The sequence below is a fragment of the Labrus mixtus genome, chromosome 22, assembly GCF_963584025.1.
Source record: "Labrus mixtus chromosome 22, fLabMix1.1, whole genome shotgun sequence".
NCBI lineage: Eukaryota > Metazoa > Chordata > Actinopteri > Labriformes > Labridae > Labrus > Labrus mixtus.
The window spans coordinates 3,766,517-3,780,058 of record NC_083633.1 but is presented as its reverse complement, the minus strand read 5'-3'; the positions used below and the strand labels follow the sequence as shown (position 1 = coordinate 3,780,058).

General features: G+C 41.8%; 1 protein-coding gene across 1 annotated transcript in view; it reads right to left on the bottom strand.

The window, feature by feature from the left end:
* Positions 1–8,783, bottom strand: part of zdhhc17 (zinc finger DHHC-type palmitoyltransferase 17) — a 33,801-nt gene extending 25,018 nt beyond the window's left edge. The window contains exon 1 of the mRNA XM_061029255.1: positions 8,697–8,783. Within this exon, the coding sequence (XP_060885238.1) occupies positions 8,697–8,759 (63 nt within the window). The 5' untranslated portion in view covers positions 8,760–8,783. The remainder of the gene's footprint in view (positions 1–8,696) is intronic.
* Between the last annotated feature and the right edge of the window lie 4,759 nt (positions 8,784–13,542).

The window sequence follows — 13,542 nt, the reverse complement described above, 5'->3', positions numbered from 1 at the left end:
TATACTTCAAAGGAGCAATCTGTAAGATATCTACTGAATTCAATCATAAAGTGACCTTACTCTACCATCAGACAGAAAAGGAAACATGCTATGTTGAAGTGCTGGCTTCAATGACATCAATGCAGCAGCCAGTCTGTCCTCCTTCTAAGTTACGATTGGTCTGTCTGTGTTTGTTTTGACCAGAGAAGGTAGGCGGTTTTAAGGCTCCCCCACACAAAGGTTTTGCACACCCCTCAGTTTGCCAGGCAAACCAACAGGTGTTGCAGCGATGGAAGTAGGCAAGTGAACTGGTTCAGATAAATGATTCTATCTGACCTAAAAAGCCTCGGCAGTACACTGAAAGGTATGAAGACAGATGCAGAGCTGGCTAAGCACTGAAGCTTTCTGTGTCCGCTACACGGCAACCTGTGAGAGCATGGACTCTAGAGAGGAGGAGGCGAGGGGAGACAGCTCTCTACAATGTTTTTCAATTTGGACTGCAGTACCCATTTTAAACACTACGCGTCAGAGTTACATATTGTTCCTTTAAAATCAGAATGGCAACATTTTTTTAAGCATAATGTCAATAATAAAACTTATAATGTCACAAGACTAGCTCCAACGATTTAAACATTGCATTTTACCAGAGAATGTTATGAAAACGTAACTGTTCAGGCCTTTCTCTAACATGTTATATCAAAGGTACGATCCCATAACTGGACTGTTTCATTAAGTTTTCATAGGTCACGTAACAAGCAAGGTGCTTTATGTTGTTAAAAACTTTAACTGAAATTACCCAGTTTCGTATTTAGTATATCCTGTTATCAGATGAAATGGTGTGAGATTACAGAATCAACAAACAATTTAAATGGTTTGTCTCACTTATTCAGCCACGCTGGAAGCTCGGTCAATCTTTTATCCTATGCCTTGATGTGTAACATGTGCACCAACGTAAACACAGCCAAATAAAGAAATAACAGCAATCAACTGCCTTTCAATTTTGGGTGGCTGTTATCTAAAGCTCATGCATTCGCTCTGACAGCAGAACAAGCTTAAATTCCTACTCCTATCTCCTTACAAATCTTTGCTCATAAGAAGAATAAGTGTAATCTTTCTGTGATACTGCCATGGCAACACAAGGGACAAATACAGGAAAAAGAGAAGCTAGGATCAGTGGAGGAGGGGTTTTATTTTAGAGACTACAGCATGAGGAGGATGTGTTAGAGGGGGTTTGTAAGTGACCGTCCTGTTCTGTTTTAATTCTTGTATTTTTAAAGTGTCAGTGTTGCCAGGAGGTGATTGTACATCTCACTGCCATGTTTTGGTCGTTTATAAATCTCTATGCAATCTGTTTTAACTCCCCCCATGTACTATTCAGACCAGTTTAGCTGCCAGAGAGAGGACTGTGTTGATAAGAGTCTCTTTATGATGATAGTGACTGCACTGTGTCCAGGTTCCGAAATGAACACCCGCCAAGCGCCAAATGCGGGTAGATTTTCGGTTTGGCGAGTACTTTTCAGAGGGCTATCCGCCACAGGGCGGCTAAATGTTTTATCAAAAAGTCATAAAAAACTATGCTATGAGTATTCAGCACGGTTGATGTAGCCTAGCTGCAGCTACTTTTCTCTGCTCCTCTCTCTGCTGTCATGTCTGTGAGCATCACAGGGCACGCTGAGACACACCAACATACATTGCAGCGCAAACGCACGCACACACATGCGCGCACATACACGTGATCCGGTCAAACGGTTTTCTCCGTTCACTCTCACCATGTCTGCAGCTAACTTAACGATAGCAACGTCATAAGTGTGTGAACATCTCCACACAGACTCTGAGAAACAGCGCTGTGTTACAAACACTTCAGATATGCTAGAGGACGCTAAATGCATGCTCCACTTTTCTCTTCCATCACGTGCAGCAGGAGCAGTCAGAGATATACACACGTCCACTAATGAGCTGATTATATTAAGTGTCTAATATTGTCAAAGCTAAATCAGGAGAAAACTTGTTTTGAGGATTAATAATTTATTATTCTCTCGTGGATTTTTGTTTTTAGTCTGTAATGCAGGGGCGGTTTAGAGTGGAGCGGGGGGGGGGGTTCTGGGAACTACTGCCTACAAATAAAACAAAAAAAACAAAAAAAAGAATTTTTTCATCTACCTGCCACCTTGGCCTGTGAGTCAAAAAGTAAATTTCGGACCCTGACTGTGTCTCTTCAGACTGACAAACTGAAGTCACCTGGGAATTTAAATGATGGAAAACATGCACCATCACAGGATGACTGTCTGAGGGGGAAGAGGGCCGGACTCTAAACCCTCACACACCAGATGGGACTCCCTTTCCCCATCTCAAGCTACTGTGGAGATAACCTTTGACCCCTTGCCGGTCACTGCAGCTCCTCTCTCCCTCCTGCCATCTAAAAAAAGCTGAGGATGGCATTTGTAACAGTAGTGATAATTGCAGCTAGTGGATTTGTTCACCTCTTAATTATGTTCCTGCTTACATGTGATGCATACACTAACTAGGCGGACAAGACGACTGGTAATATTGTCACTTAAACATATTATCCTTTTCATGTATTGATTTCAGGTTGGAACACATTCTGAGCAGGGGGGCAGCAGGCCTGGCTTTTGTCAATGGAGCTGGTCAGTGGGACAGATGGTAACCTCTCCTCAGGGAGGTGGAGGTCACGTGCTTTGAGCAACAAAATGCTAGACAGCACCGTCTCTGAAAATGCATGTTTTCATTCATTAACAGTAGTAGTAGTAGTAGTAGTATCATAATCAGAGCACCAGAACAAAAGAGATAACCAAATCTCAGTTTCGCAACAACAATAAGATAAAAATTGGCAGAAAAGTAAGAGCTGTACCTCCAACCATGTACCAGCCGATTTGGCTCTTCAATAAAAGACTAAGGCTTACTCCACCGACTCAGCCTATAGGAGTCTAATGTATTACCTCTAAGATGCACATTCATCACCATTTTTAATCATCAATGGGTTTTAGGACATTCACAAATTTGTGGCACATTATTTTTATCGTCTTAAGTCACTTTGCTGTCGATTTCATTCAAGCAAGTGACTGATTTTGTTCAGCAAGGTTGCCAGAATTAGAACAAGCTGAGTTTCAGCTCCGGTGAAATATTTTTTAAAGTGGGATTTTTAGAGTGAAACGACTTCATTAAAGGGATACTTCACCCGTTGAAACATGAATCTGTGTTGACATTGGGTCATATATGTAGTAGAAATGTGAAATACATTTTGAAGTTGGTGCCTTCTTGGCCGAGAAAAGGCAGAAAGTGTCTTTTTGACACCAAATCCCAGAATGCACAGCACCGCAGGCCACTCCCACTAAGGTCAGGTTTACAGACATATTTACTTTAACACATAAGACCATTTCCTCAACTGATTCAGAGATTTCTTCCAGAAGGAATTGGTATCTTGGAAATTCCTGCCAGAAAACAGACTCTATGTCTGTGTCCACAGGCAAACACCGACACTACCAGCCGGCCCCCGGCTCCTCGTCCTCACTGCCGCCGACAGGCAGGCCTTATGTCTCGGCTGCTGAGCTGGCAGCGGCGGCAATATAGCGGCAAGATGGTTTAAGTGTTTTACAGGTTTTACATGTCTGAGTTCTCCTGTTTTGGATGAATCTGAGACTCTTTGGGGATAACTGGTAAAACTCGTTTGAACCACAAATGATGCAGGAACTCAAAGCTAAATAGTAACCGAGCACCTAGAACAAGTTAGCAGCAGCTACGTTTTTAAGCCCAAGATGCTCCACCAAAGAGTGACAGAGACAGGCTTTTACCACCATGTCGGTGTGGTGGTGCATTCCTCTGTGCACTGAGCAGCTAAAATACAATTGTCAGGATCTAAGTCTATTGTGGACCCATGGATTTATGGTTTTAATCAACCCCAAGGTTTCAGCCCTAAAAATACATGAAGCAATTAAATAAATGAACCATAACAGCTTTTTTGTTTGATCTGCAATAACGACTCTGCTTGGACCACCCACTGTTATATGGCTTTCACACTTACAGAAAATCTCTGGATATTTCCAGGAAGAGCTGTGTGTGCGTGAACGCAAACAGCCACATTTTTCACTCAGACTTTACCCAGAGTTCTCACCCTAGTATTTTTTCGGCAGCATGTCAGAGTGAGCTGATGTGAGAACGCAGCAAGAAATGACCATTATCTGGTATGAGAGCCACTTCAATGGATTCATAATCAAGGCACAGTTTGTATCCATGTGTCAGGAGAAAGCACGTGAAATCATGATTGATTTAATAGAGGGATTTCACAGTACCACTCAAAGGATACAAAAACCATCAGCCCAATTTGCACAAAAAGTTAACTATCAAATAAACGGCTGAGGTTCTCTAGCTCTATATGCCTTTTGTACAGGTACACTCATTAGCATTTTCAAATGAAGTCATTGGAGTTTGTGGCTAACATTCCTCGAGAGGGTCACTGTTTGCACTTGACATGTTAAACTGGTCCACAGAAAAAAATAGTGCACAGCTTTCTGAGGGTTTCAGCTAAATTTCTGTTGCTCCAATTCAGGTGCCTCATACATTCAGCCACAGCCAACTACAAGATGACCCAGATTCCAAGCAGCACCCTGCTGAAAAGAGGAGCAACTTTGGGCAAAGTCTGTAGATAAATAGAGGCAAATAAACTACATTTATCATAAGAATTCCTTCAAGCGTAATCCTTCATCATGACAAGTGGATGTGTAGCCAAAAGGTCACATTGTGAGGGTCTCTGTTTAATGACTTTAAGAATCTGGGGGCTTTGGTGCCTCTCAATTCATGCAAGATTGGAGAAAAATATCCAATGGAAAAGCCCAGACACAGTGGAAGTCTTGTATTTACAGTCAAAACAACACCAAATCACTGATTCTATGGTGCACGATTCAAATTCGGATTATGTTGTAATAAACACCTGCACACCATGCATGAAAATAAAACATCCCGAGTCACTTGCTCAGACTCGAACTCTGAAACTAAACTAACAAGACTACATAAACTAAGTTAGTCTGACATCTCTCATGCTTCCCTGTCAGGTCAAGAAGTGAAATTCTGAGAAACAAACACAGGAAGGAAGGAATCACCAACAACTGATTGTGTCAAGGGAGCAAAGAACACATGGTAAGTACATTCCCATTAATTAGAAGGCCCCACCAGTGTGTTCTGCCACTGAGAGGAACTATTTTATCTATAACACAGAGAGAAAGACTAGTGTTGTTTAAATGAAAATGAGTAGAAGGCTAGGTGTGCACATTTGTTAAAGGAAAAACCAATTACATTGTGTATACAGATCAATGAAGACCCCTCAGAGTTGCTTTAATCCAGTTAAGATAAACTGTTATCTACAATGGCTGAAGTGTGTGCTTCATGCACAAGACGTTCTCAGGGGTATACTGAGCATGACTGGTTTTTAGGAGTCATGGGACTGCTGTCACAGTTCAACTGCAGTTCCATAAACCAAACTGTCAAACCACAAAATTCCTTAACTTCAGTAACAAATACATTTTCAGTTCCCCTTTATTTCCACTTATGTTTCATTGTCAGACAAGTCAGGTTTATTGGACCAACTAATACAAGAAAAGTCTGACCTGCATTCAACCTAGGTTGACATATGTGCACCGATTCAGATCAACTTATGAGCATAAAAACATGAGAGAATGAGAATGTAAATATTAATGTTTGAAGCCTGAGTGACATCAGCCATCTTTTCCTGCAGGGGGCGCTGGAGGCTCATCAGTAGCAGCCGCCATGTTGGAAATCCTGTCTCAAGCTAACTTTCAGTCAACCTAACGACAGACTGAGAGCTGGAGCTGAGGCTGGTTTAAAGCCTCTTGACGAACTGTTACATCACACCCACCTGTCAATCATGTCAGCTATGGACCTAACTATGGATAAGACATATCGTTCATAAAATCAAAACGGAGACGTTAAAAAAAAAAATCACGCCCTCCCGTACAGTGTGTATCCATGATGAAAATAACTAATCAGACCTATTTAGTTTTTTGTTCCAGGCTGTAAACATGTTAATTTATGCTGTAAAAACAGTTATTTTGACTGTGTTGTGTATGTGACTTCAGGGGTTCCTGGAGCCATTCTCAAGCAGACAATTTTTCAAGGCTGCCGCTTGCATAAAACCCAGAAGTTTTGGCTGTTAACTCGTATGAAATTACACTCCAAGCTCATCACCTCAAAAACAAAGGAGTCTCAGTGTCAAGGGATAAAGGGTAAAATTACTTAGAACCATCTTCCTTTGTTTGGTTTTCCTTCATTTGTACAATCTAGAGGAAAGCTGAGAAATCCACCGGATCAACAAAACATATTTGCCACCACAAAAGCAGCTGTTACAGTTAATTCAACCACAGTTTTCCATTATGGGGCCATGTGTGAACCTAAAATCAATACCAATATGGAGGCAAATCCATGTGTGGTAATTTGACTGCTAATCATGTAAAGCAACATTACCACTGAAGAGCATTACAGGCTTAACGCGCGAGAGGACGATCACATTCAGAGCATTCATTTAAGTTTATTGTTAGCTGAGAGGCAACTAGATTTTGAAGACACTGCCACCTCACTGTTTGGCAATATTTTGAACTGAAAATCCTGGTGGTAAAACAATAACTTGTAAAAAAAAAAGTATGGTTTTAATTTCAAGGGTTATTGCCAAGGATAGAGACAAAATGTAATTGCAACATCTTTATAAATCTCTTGATAATCAGTAACTCATTTGTGTACTCACTTGGCATTAAAAGATATGCTGTACAAAACACTGTCAGGTTTACCATCAGTAAATGACCAGGTTGAACAGTAAATCAGTTCACCTGACATCCTGTCTACAATCCAAAGTGCAAAACCCTACTCGTGAGAGAAAAGGAAGACAACGAACTATAACAGTGGCAAACTACCGTGTGTTTATCAAGCAGGTCTCTTCCAGATGATTAGATTGGCCACCAGACAAAGAAAATATGAATTGATAACCAGGCTGTGTTCAATATACAAAACAACAACTACCCAGAACCATGGAATTAACTGTGCATTAAAGATGTGCAGTCAAATAGATTTTAAATGTATAAAGCAAAGCCTCTGGTTAATGATGAATATAAAAAAAGCAAACACACATCAACTTTATATAACCTACTTAAACTGTAAATACCTGCCATATCTATTTACATTTTTAGAACATATACATTACACATATCTGTGACTTATAGTTCCCATTCATATTTGTCAATGTTACTTTACACTCTTTATTGCAGAGTCATACCTAATTCTGTGATTTCTGTGTCTGTATACTAGGGCTGTGCTCTAAAAATTGATATGCCAATATATCGTCATTTGCTACTTGAAAATACATGTAACAATGCAGATGTTCCAGAATGGATACGGCCGCAAAGCTGTGATGACAGTTTTGAAAGACAGCTGACCTAAGGTGCAGGTCACAATAACAACATAGTCATAGCTCTGACATTAAAATATTTGAATGTATTTCTAGGATCCCTGAGGACCTGAATTGAAGTGTTTTAAGCTGTAGGATCCATAATATGTCTCTGCTGTTATTCTCAATAAAGAACAGCTGTTGTAGGACATGGTCACTATCAAAAATCAATGTACGATATATATATCGTATCACGGCCTCTGTATCCTGATACGTATCGTATGGTGGGGTTAAGGGAAATACCCAGCCCTACTTCTACACTATGTGTGTGTATACCTGTTTATCATGTAGCCTACATTATGGCTTTGAATTCTCCTTTTCAATAACTATTGTGACTTTAAATGCACGCTGTAGTTTATGTGCCTGTTCATTTCTTCATTTCACTTCATGTTTGTTTGCAATTTACTCAGCACCTTTAAGCTTTTATGCACTTCTGGTAAGATGTGCAATGACAATAAAGTTAAATCTAATCCAATCAGTAATTCAAGTAAAACACACAATGATAGATTAAAACGCTGCTTCATTTTGCTGACAACATCACAAATGGTACCAAATGAAGAGATGAGCCAAAGGACCTGGTTAACTTAAAGAAAGACAGTATTTCCGTCATTATTAAAGATTAAAATACAAACATAGAGACACATTTTCAACAACATTAGCTGAATGGACGACACTTAGAATAACGTTAGCCAGCAGAGGGTGACAACATAACATAATAACATGGTTAATATCGGATATGAAGGATGTTTTACACTCGCTACTGTTAATATTAATGTTTTATAAGCACTAAATGGACAGCACGGGGTAGTAAACCCAGTTACATCTTCGCAGCTAACAGTGTTAGCATCAGAGCTAACGCCGTGTGGCTGCAAGGATTAAACAGTAACGTTACTTTAGTTCAGTTACACTCTCAAACACATGGCTTACACACTTGTGTACGAGCTAATCTGTGTTTCTATCGTGGGAAAACGCCACCCTGCTTATCGTTAACATTAACACCAACATCTGCCCAGCGTTTGCTTTGCTATGCAGCAGGAGGAGGGGGGCTAGCTAGCGTTAGCACCTTTAGCATCGTTAGCTACCTGCCGCCCCCCTCCTCCACCACCACCACCACCACCACCGGGGGTTTTGCAGGGGGCATCGCAGTTTCCCAAACAGCAAGGCCGATTCATACAGCCATCCACACGCAGGCAGGTGAAGTGTGTTTTCTGTGTGTTCGTGTGTCCGTGTGAATGAAGTCAGAGCTCCATACCTCGGGATGGAGAATAGGGACGCAGCCAGCTTCTGTCTCATATTCCTCCATAGCGTCGGCCATCTTGGTGGTGATGTTCGCTGAGCATTGTGGGAAACAAGAGGCTGTGTGAGGAGGAGGAGGAGGAGGAGAGGAGCTGTCAAAAACCTAGATGAAGGGCAGGTCATATCAAACAGAAGGTCATATAATCACACCAGTGAACATTTATATGGGCTTGGAGCACAACACAGAATATCAGATACATACAAAAGACTTTATTATTGCAAAAACTACCTAAAAACATATTATAATAATAACCATCTCAACCCCTAATGCTGATTTGTTCCTCATGTTACAGAAGTGAAACCAATAGGCTATATCGCCTTTAACTGTCAGTAAAATAGCAGCTGCAATGCCTCGGGCATCCGCAGGTCACTAACAACAGAATTATAATCAGCTTATACCATATGTAGTCTACACATTGCACTGATGGAGAATAGAGAGCGTATTTTCAGGAGGGTCAAAAGCATCCCATCATGCAATTTTGCCCCTGGGCGGGTTGGCCTACTGCAGTTTGAACCAGACCGGCTCAAAAGTAAACAGCAAAAGTGTTGTCTGATGGTTTCGGTTAGAGGTTTTTTTTTCCATGCTTTTTAGTTCAAGCTGCCTCGTTATATTGAAAGGGATTGTAATACCCATTGACTCTTACTCCAGAATCTTTCAACCCCTGGCCATTTTCTACAAAATCACTGCTACTGAAAAATGAAATGATGTGTAAAATGAAAGTCTCCGCTGTGCATATTTTGTAATGAGGAAGCGGAGCACCAGACATATATGTTGTTTTACTATCCATATGATGCAAGTTTTTAGTGTCCAAGCTTGGCTACAGCCATTAGATATTGTCTTAAACGTGCTCCTTTAAACATTATTTTGGGTTGTCTGGAGGAGAATTGTCCCCAGATGTTATATACCATCAATCTGCTGCTTTAAATATTGATATTTAAAGCACAATAAAGAATGAGTCTGAATCAAGCCCTTGTTAAACTAAATTATAAAGTCATTAGGACACCTTTTGGAAAGATTAACCCAACAAAAATCTAATATAGTAATGCAACATGTTATAAAATGGATATAAAGTGGGATTAAATAGAACCAACACATTTTATTTTTTGTCTAATTGTCTTGTCTCTAATCTTGAAGTTTTTTTTTTCCTTAATGTCTTGCTGATTTTATTTGAGAGTAAAATCTCAAGCTTAAAAAGTGGGTTTTTGAAATTCTTGTTATTTAAATGTACATTATGTACATGTGTTATTGAGATAACACACAGAGATTTGACACAAACTCAATTTAATGTATATCTATTAAGATGTGCTTCAAAAAACAAGGATGAGATTCCCTTTACAGGCTTCACTTCTTTCCCCAAGCCACCTACTGTATAGGCCTATATTTTATTTTGGCAACTCACTAAATCAACAAGCCACAAGCTAATGTCAGCTTTTATACAGTTTTTATTGTTTTATTTTCCTTCGTCCTATCATGATAGCATCAAAGCAAATGCATGAACGGGCGGGATTTTCACGAAAATCCAAGCTTAAAAGAGTCTGAATCCGAAACTGCAGCAGAACAAGCTCTGATCTGAAAACTAGGAAGGTCTTGTCAGCTAGGTGGGTGAATCGAAACTTGCTTTGAGTAGATATTGATAGTGGGTTGTTGTCAGGCTTTGTTTGGGCTGAGCACTTAAGTTTCATTCTCTGAGCATCAACAGGAGAGGCAGTAAAAAGGAGTCTGACGCTTCAGGATGGCCACAGAGCCCGGGCATCCACGACTACTGTTTTGCCTATTTCCTCTGGTCATCTGTTAAATGCAACATGTGCTACAAAGAAATCTCTGTCATTCATGGGAACAGGAAAAGACACATCTGTCATAGACAATGAAATCTTAACAATTTGTCTCTGCTTAAGAAAGCCTCTTCTACCCACCCTTCATTTACTTTTGGCCTCTGGAACTGTCAATCTGCTGTGAATAAAACTGAATTCATCCAAGCACTTGCAAAAATGTCAGACATTCAGGCACTTGCCCTTTCTGAAACCTGGATCTGCCCAGAAAATACAGTCACACCAGCTGCTCTTTCTGTTGACACAGTGTTCTCAGACATACCCCGCTCTGTTGGACGTGGAGGTGGTACAGGTATCCTCATTTCTAATACCTGGAAATTCAATAAACTCTTCTCACTGAGCAACAACTCCTCATTTGAATATCACACAATCTTGGTTACTGCTCGTATTAAAATGTACATTGCTATCATTTACCGTCCATCAGGGTGTAATCTGAATGATTTTGTTGTGGAACTGGACATGCTACTCTCAGAAATCCCTGATCATGGAACACCACTGATTGTAATGGGAGACATGAATATACACACTGATAAAGCCCAGGCAACAGACTTCCTTGCTCTCCTATCCTCATTTGACCTCACGCAGGTCCCAACTCCTCCTACCCACAAAGCAACACTCTTGATTTAATCCTGACTCGGAACTGCTCGACAGTAAACCTGACTGTTACCCCTCTACATCTATCAGACCACTTCTTTATTCAAGTCACAATCTCCTTGCCGGAACTCCCTCAGGCACACCCACAAATGGTGTCATACCACCAAAACATGCGATCGCTCAAGCCAGCTCAGCTGTCTAACGAGGTAATGGCTGCCATGCCTGCCCATAAGGTCTTTACCGCACTCTCTACAGACGAGGCTACAGACACACTCTGCTCCACACTAGCCTCATCTCTGAACAAGCTCTGCCCTCTGGTGTCCAAACCCGCTGACAAAACCCACCCTAGTCCATGGCTCACTGAAGACATAAGAGAGCAAAGAGCAGGGCTGAGGTCAGCAGAGAGAAAATGGCAAAAATCCAAACAGTCCGCTGACCTCAATGACTATAAGCAAAGACTTGTCTCATTCTCCTCCAGCCTGAAAACGGCCAAGACATCATATTATCAGAACAAGATATGCAATGCCACAGATACAAGAAAAATGTTTTCTGCTTTTAACTCACTACTTCAACCACCTCCTCCTCCACCCTCCGATCTTTTCACACCAGACATGTTTGCCTCGTATTTTACTGAAAAGGTTGCAACCATCAGTAACCAGTTTTCTGAGCCTGACAAACTCAGCCCAAAGGCACCAACCAAAAGTGCCTCACTCGACTCATTCTCCTCTCTGACTGAGGATGAAGTCTCTAAGCTTGTGCTAGACTCTCGGCCCACCACCTGTCCTCTGGACCCAATACCATCAAGCCCCCTGCAGACCATTTCCTCTCCGCTTAATGCTGCACTTAAGCACATCATCAACTCCTCTCTGTCATCGGGTGTGTTCCCCACCGCATTCAAGCAAGCTCGGGTCACCCCTCTGCTCAAAAAACCCAGCCCAGGTTGAAAACTACAGACCGGTTTCTCTTCTGCCCTTTCTGTCAAAAATACTTGAGCGCACAGTCTTTAAGCAAGTCTCTGAGTTCCTGTCCATAAACGATCTGTTTGACCCAAATCAGTCAGGCTTTAAGCGGGGCCACTCTACTGAAACTGCACTACTGTCAGTAACAGAATCGCTACGAGCTGCCAGAGCTGCAGGTCAGTCCTCAGTTCTATTACTGCTAGGCCTGTCTGCTGCCTTTGACACAGTCAACCATCAAATCCTCCTATCCACACTCTCTGAACTTGGCATCTCAGGATCTGCCCTCTGCTAGTTCGTGTCCTACCTCTCTGGGCGATCCTTTAGAGGAAGGGAGAAGTGTCCAAAGCGCACAGCTTATCCACAGGGGTACCTCAAGGGTCGGTGCTTGGTCCCCTTCTCTTCTCCATATACACAAGCTCACTACCACTGCTATGCTGACGATACCCAGCTCTTCTTGTCATTCCCGCCAGACGATGTTAAAGTCTCTGCAAGAATCTCGTCATGCCTTGCTGATATCTCTAAATGGATGAATGAACGCCACCTTCAACTCAATCTTTCAAAGACTGAGCTCCTTGTCATCCCAGCCAGTCCCTCTATGCAACCACAGATCAATATCCAGCTTGGAACAACCAAACTCATGCCCACAAAGTCTGCCCGGAACCTGGGTGTCATGATTGATGACCAGCTAACTTTAAAGGTTCAAGTAGCCTCGATTGCCCAGTCATGTCGATTTGCCCTGTACAACATCAGGAAGATCAGACCATACCTGTCAGAACACGCTACACAGCTCCTGGTACAGGCTCTTGTGATATCACGCATCGACTATTGCAACTCTCTACTGGCAGGTCTTCCTACATGCACTATCAAACCCCTGCAAATGATAAAAAATGCAGCAGCACGACTGGACCTTCCTAAAAGAGCACATGTCACTCCGCTGTTCATCTCCTTACACTGGCTCCCAGTTACTGCTCGCATCAAATTTAAAACTCTGCTGCTCGCTTACAAAACAGCGACAAAAACGGCTCCTCCTTACTTTAGCTCTCTGATCCAGGTCTACACTCCCTCCCACCCACTACGCTCTGCCAATGAAAGGCGTCTGATCCAACCTTTACAACAGGGTCCTAAGTCTCTGACTAGACTCTTCTCCTCTGTTGCCCCCCGGTGGTGGAATGAACTTCCAAACTCCATGTGATCTGCAGAGTCCCTCTGCACCTTTAAGAAAAAGCTAAAGACCCAGCTCTTTCATGAATACCTACTAACTTAATGATGATGGTCTCCATATTATTGATGATGATGATGGTAATGACAATGGTTTTTGTTTGATAACAATGACTTATAAGATGGTTTCTATACTGATTAGAGCTCTCAAGAACTGCCCTCAATGTTGTGCTTTGCTTCTGGTCACTTCCTGTCAGCACC